At 41.6% G+C, this 4,936-nt stretch overlaps 1 protein-coding gene across 1 annotated transcript; it reads right to left on the reverse strand.

Annotated features, from left to right (window-relative positions):
• Positions 1-6: 6 nt before the first annotated feature.
• LOC122084212 (U-box domain-containing protein 44-like) lies at positions 7-4,936 on the reverse strand. Its single transcript, XM_042652295.1, has 5 exons — positions 4,781-4,936; positions 4,214-4,697; positions 2,925-3,494; positions 2,514-2,823; positions 7-1,786 (listed from the first exon to the last, which is right to left on the reverse strand). Exons 3-5 carry the CDS (start codon positions 3,477-3,479, stop codon positions 222-224), a joined length of 2,430 nt encoding a protein of 809 aa, XP_042508229.1. The 5' UTR covers positions 3,480-3,494; positions 4,214-4,697; positions 4,781-4,936; the 3' UTR covers positions 7-221.

Here is a 4,936-nt window from a genome sequence, read left to right on the forward strand (position 1 = left end):
AAAAAAAAAAAAAAAAAAAAAAAGAAAAAAGAGAATAAAAGGAAAATTCCAAAACTAACCAATATGGACAAAGATGGAATCCAGGAATGACGACAGTGTGGGCTTACCAATCCAAATTGGAAACAGACCTTGAATTTCCTCTGGTATATTATGGGAATTTGTAAAAGAAAAGGCCCTTAAATTCATCACCACCCTTCATAAGAGGGATGTCTGTGAGAGGCCTAACTTATTTTCTGAAATATACCAGAGAAGTTAGGTATCTTATCAATATGCTTCAGAGCACGCTCAGCAATCTGCCGAGTTCGAATGTCTCCATGTTGGAATGCATCAACCAGTGCAGTGCTCACATTAGGATCACCAGATATATCATATGCTATCTGTTCAGTCCTCAGAATCCTCTCAACAGCCCAGACAGCTCGCTGTCTCAGGAACTCAGTTTTTTTCTCACGTAGGACATCAAGTATTGGTTTGATTCCATCCACCTCAAACAAGGCCATCACCCCTTGCCCAACGTCGACATCATCTTCTAACAATGTGCAAAGTGCCACAAGCGCTGCCTCAACTACCTTCTCGTTTGTGTGGTCTAAACATGCCACCAACTTTCCCACAGCTTTTCCTTCCAAAAGACAAAAGGTCTCCTTCATTGAACAGGTCCCACAGTGGATAGGACACAATCCAGTGGTCACTTGCCGCTGGCTAAAACATGGAAAGACTGAAGCACAAAATCCCGGTTTTGGCAATTCTGGTAGTTCTGTCAGGCGCTTGGACTCTTCTGAGAGGTTCTGTAAGGCCATGGCAGACACCATCTGTACTTTATCAAGCCCATTTGACTGAAGCAGATCAGTGAACAATGCAGCAAGATTGTGCTCACGAGCAAGGGCAACAGCTTTGGGATCATCAGCTAAGACAACCGTAAGCCTTGCCAAGACCTGCACAAGCCCTTCCAGATATGGAGTCGTAAACCGGCCACCCCTGGCAGATCCGTGTCGGATACTGGTAACCCTGGCTATGACCAACTCAAAGGCACTTTCATCCAACAACAGCCTAGTTAGATCCAAGTCCCTCTCTGGAAGGTCAGCTAACAGACCAACGGCAGCTGATTGCTCTTCTGAGATCCCATTGTTTTCTGAGATGACTTTGATCAGGGTACCAAGCTGACCAGCAGTAACACGAAGGGCATCAGCCAGCTCTTGACCCATGTTGGGTGACAGGTTCTGTAAGAGTTTCAGCGAAGCCAAACGCAGTTCCTTCTGTGAAGCTTCAATGAACTGAATCAAACTGATGGTAGCACCAGAGCTTTTAATGGCAGCTACTACATTCCGAACTGTGGCGGGAGAACTAGTTAGTCCAACAAGGACCTGGAGAAGCTTGCACTCAATGGAAGGACCGGTGTTGTTAATGAGATGTAGCAGGTTATGTATTATGTCTTCTGAGACCAGAGTCTGATGGTCAGGTCCAAGCGGAATGGAGTCGAAGTCATAACCTGAGCTCACAATATTGGCTAGAACTGTTGCAGATACCTCTTTCAGCCTATTAGCACCGACAGTGAAGAGATCCTTGACAAGTGGGGGAAGAATCCCTGCTCCTATAAGCACCTTCGCGCTTGCCTCATATGATGATATCTGGTTGAGAGCCTTCAGGCCAGCTTCTCTTGACTGCACATTGCTGCTTCTCATAATATTGACCAATGATGATCCAACAGTTTTGGCCACAAGGAGCTTCTTATCATTGCTCAGAACCAGCTCACCGAGGAATGCAGCCATGGTCAATTTTGTTTCAGGGGGACCTGTGTCAATTCCCATTTTGGTGAGGAAAAAGAAGTTGCTATGGAAGATTTTTTTACTGTATTAACATCTTTAGTACATGATTCAAATGATGGGAGAGTATTTTCTGAGTTGACGGGGTGGAGGAGCCAGCCAATGGCGAGTGCAAGACATGGTTTGTCTACGGGGGAAGCGGGGAAGAGAGAGAGTGTGTGTGTGTGTGTTAGGAGGAGAGAGATAGAGATAGAGAGCACTGGCATAGCCTATGCCACTTGCTCAGAGAGACTTTTTCCTTCTGATAAACTGTTTGGGTCAAGTAGTTCAGTGACAATCTAACGATTCCTTTCCAACCATTTAGAAGTTAGTCATGTTGTGATCCAAACTTAGAGTGATAAAATACTACCCAACCAGAGAGAGAAAGGCCCAGTTCTTTGGTGGGCTGCTAAGAACCAAAATTGCAGAATAGTCAGTTTAACAAGTAACTAAGAGATCATAACTAGCACTACTGACAGACACTGTGTTATTCTGTTGCTGTCATATCTTCAATTATTCGAGAAGAAAATTGGAAAATGGATTGGGATACATTGGTGATATCTCTAAGTTGAGTCTACACGAATGTGTCTCACTTCAATGTTAAGAGTTAGGAAAATTTTCAAAATTTGTTATTGGAAACATGGTACACTCGCGTGGATTCATCTGGAGGTGAACAAGAAGCAAGGAAATGAGCAAGATTAAAGATGGAAGAAGCACCTTCAAGAATTCGCATAAGAAGAGGTTGTAATCTTCCATTTTCAGCCATCTGCAGCACATTTTTCTCGGACTTTTCCAGATTTTCCAGGGTCCTGTCTGCTTTCTCAACAGTTGGTACATTCTCCAAATTGCTGCTAGTCATCCCAACTAATATAAGAATTGCTCCATTGACAGATCCAATCTTTTCACACAGAACTTCAGACTTTGAGAGCTCATATAGCAAAGACACAGCCTCCTCCCTTTCCCTGGACAGTTCATGAGACAAAAATTTAACAATTGTACGCACGATGTCTCCTTCAGCCAGCACTACCTGTAAAAGAAGAAAAATTGTTAAGAAAACTGAAAATAACAACATTCATATCTGTAATGATGTAAGGAATCTGCAAAGAAAACCAGTAATCTGCAGACAACCTTATTATCTGAATCCTCTTCTGTGACAATACGAAGAGTTTCTAGAGTTTTACACCGTACTCTCCTACTACTGCTCTTCAGCGTGTCAACAATCATTGGTATCAGCCCTGTAGTTCGAACAACATGTTTATTTGATCTGCTCTTCTGGCAGATATGCTGGATATACTTCAAGGCCTGCATAATATCACGTTCTGAATTTCCCTGAGATAGTGTTCTACGAGCAATATCAAGCAGTGCAGCTTCATTCCTTGTTGTCCATTCTTCAATTGTGCTACGCAGAGCCATGCTAGGGTTCAGATCAATACTTTTTAGCTCTTTTTGTGTCAATGGACAAACAGGTTTTCTTCCACTCTCCCTGCATTCCTTGAACCACCTTTCAATTGCTTCTCGCTCAAAAGTTTTCCCATTTTCTAAGGTAACAGGATCACGCATTACTTGTTTTGTGAGAGGACAAACAAATGAATCATAAATAGGCTCAATGTGTGTCCTTTCCAACTGGTAGCTCTCATCAGACTGGCTACCACGGTCAAAACTTTCATCCCAGCCTTCAGCCATCTCTTAAAGGAATTCCTACATCAAAAAATATAAGACTAAATCAATATCAGATATGATAATTTGTTCAGGAAAATATCAGTCAGTGCCATAAACATCAAGCGCTAAATGATCCATTTCACTTGCTTCACCCTTTGATCAAATTGCCTACACTATAGAAACATAAATGAAAATCTAAAAGAAGGATGAAGATAATTTGACTTTCAGAAAGACAGAAGAGAAATAAATTATGGAACTGTAGTTTCCAAGAGACCAACTATGGTTAATTTGATTGGGATGTATTCAATGTCAAAGTTTAATGATAACTCCTAACACAAATCATCAGCTTGGTTAATTCAAGATAGCTATTGCACCAAGCTCCTACCGAAAAGGATTCAGTTTGTTGTGCAACAAAACTCAAATGTCATCCTAGATAAGAAGATTAAGTTTCACACCCATTGCAAGATCTTTGTAAAATACTGCAAGGTATACTGACACTGCCTCATCGGTGTCTCTTCCTCTCCTACTACCAGAAGACTTATTAGATCAATTTTTCCGCTCCGAACACCGAATAGGAAAGCTCGAACTCAGACAACTTATAATTCAATTCCATGGGAGTAACAAAAGGCAACCCTTTTAATTCAGTTTCAACCCAAAATGAAGGAGAAAAGCAGAAACCCTAATTGATAAAAATCCAAGAAATTAATCAAAGGATCACGAAAACCCATGAAAAGTAAGTCTACACGACAAAAGCATACCTCAAAATATTCTTCAAATCAGCAGATACGTATCGAAAAACCCTATTTCTGAATTCATAGTTTTATTCGTACGCCATAACTGGAAGCTCCACTTCGCGTGTAGAACCAAGAAGAACCCACCAAAGATGCAGTGCTTGGAGCGTAGAACAAGTGATGATATTAGTTGACTGGGTTCGAAAGATGGGTTTAGAGCCCTAAGGCTTCTGCGACTCTTCCGCGTTCGAACGGTGGGGACGAATCGAAGAAGACAAGAGGGAGAAAGAGAGGCGGAAACCATAGTAAAGATGAAAGCAACACAAAATAGAAGTAAAAAAATTGAGAGAGAAAATGCGAGGGTTTGACTCTATAGCCCATAGTCTTCATCGACAGAGAGACGAGACGTATGAGAGTGACGAAAGCGAAGGGTGTGGAGCCGCAACCAATCCAATCATCCAGTCCAAGCCTCCACCAAACGAAAATCTCTCAAAACCCAGCTTCAGCACCACTGTGACAAGGAAAATTCTATATATTAATCAATTAAAAAGAAAATAATCCAAAGAAGAAGAAGAAGGAAGGGTAAACTCAAACCTGATAAAATGTTAATTAAAAAAAAAACTCAATAGATCGACAAGAATAGCGGCCTGACTCAATTTGGATGTTTTCATTTTTCACATTTGTGAGAGGTGTAACCGGCATTTTTCACACATGACTCTCTCTCTCTCTCTCTCTCTCTCTCTCTCTCTC

This window comes from Macadamia integrifolia, chromosome 7 (assembly GCF_013358625.1).
Source record: "Macadamia integrifolia cultivar HAES 741 chromosome 7, SCU_Mint_v3, whole genome shotgun sequence".
NCBI lineage: Eukaryota > Viridiplantae > Streptophyta > Magnoliopsida > Proteales > Proteaceae > Macadamia > Macadamia integrifolia.

What these genes read in the sequence shown, in the direction of transcription:
- LOC122084212 (XM_042652295.1), bottom strand. Translation starts at nt 3,479, where the DNA reads ATGGCTGAAGGCTGGGATGAAAGTTTTGACCGTGGTAGCCAGTCTGAT. An exon ending in AAGAGGATTCAGATAATAAG is followed by an intron (nt 2,824 to 2,924) that starts GTTGTCTGCAGA and finishes CTTCTTTTACAG; the next exon opens with GTAGTGCTGGCTGAAGGAGA. An exon ending in TCTTATGCGAATTCTTGAAG is followed by an intron (nt 1,787 to 2,513) that starts GTGCTTCTTCCA and finishes GAATTGACACAG; the next exon opens with GTCCCCCTGAAACAAAATTG.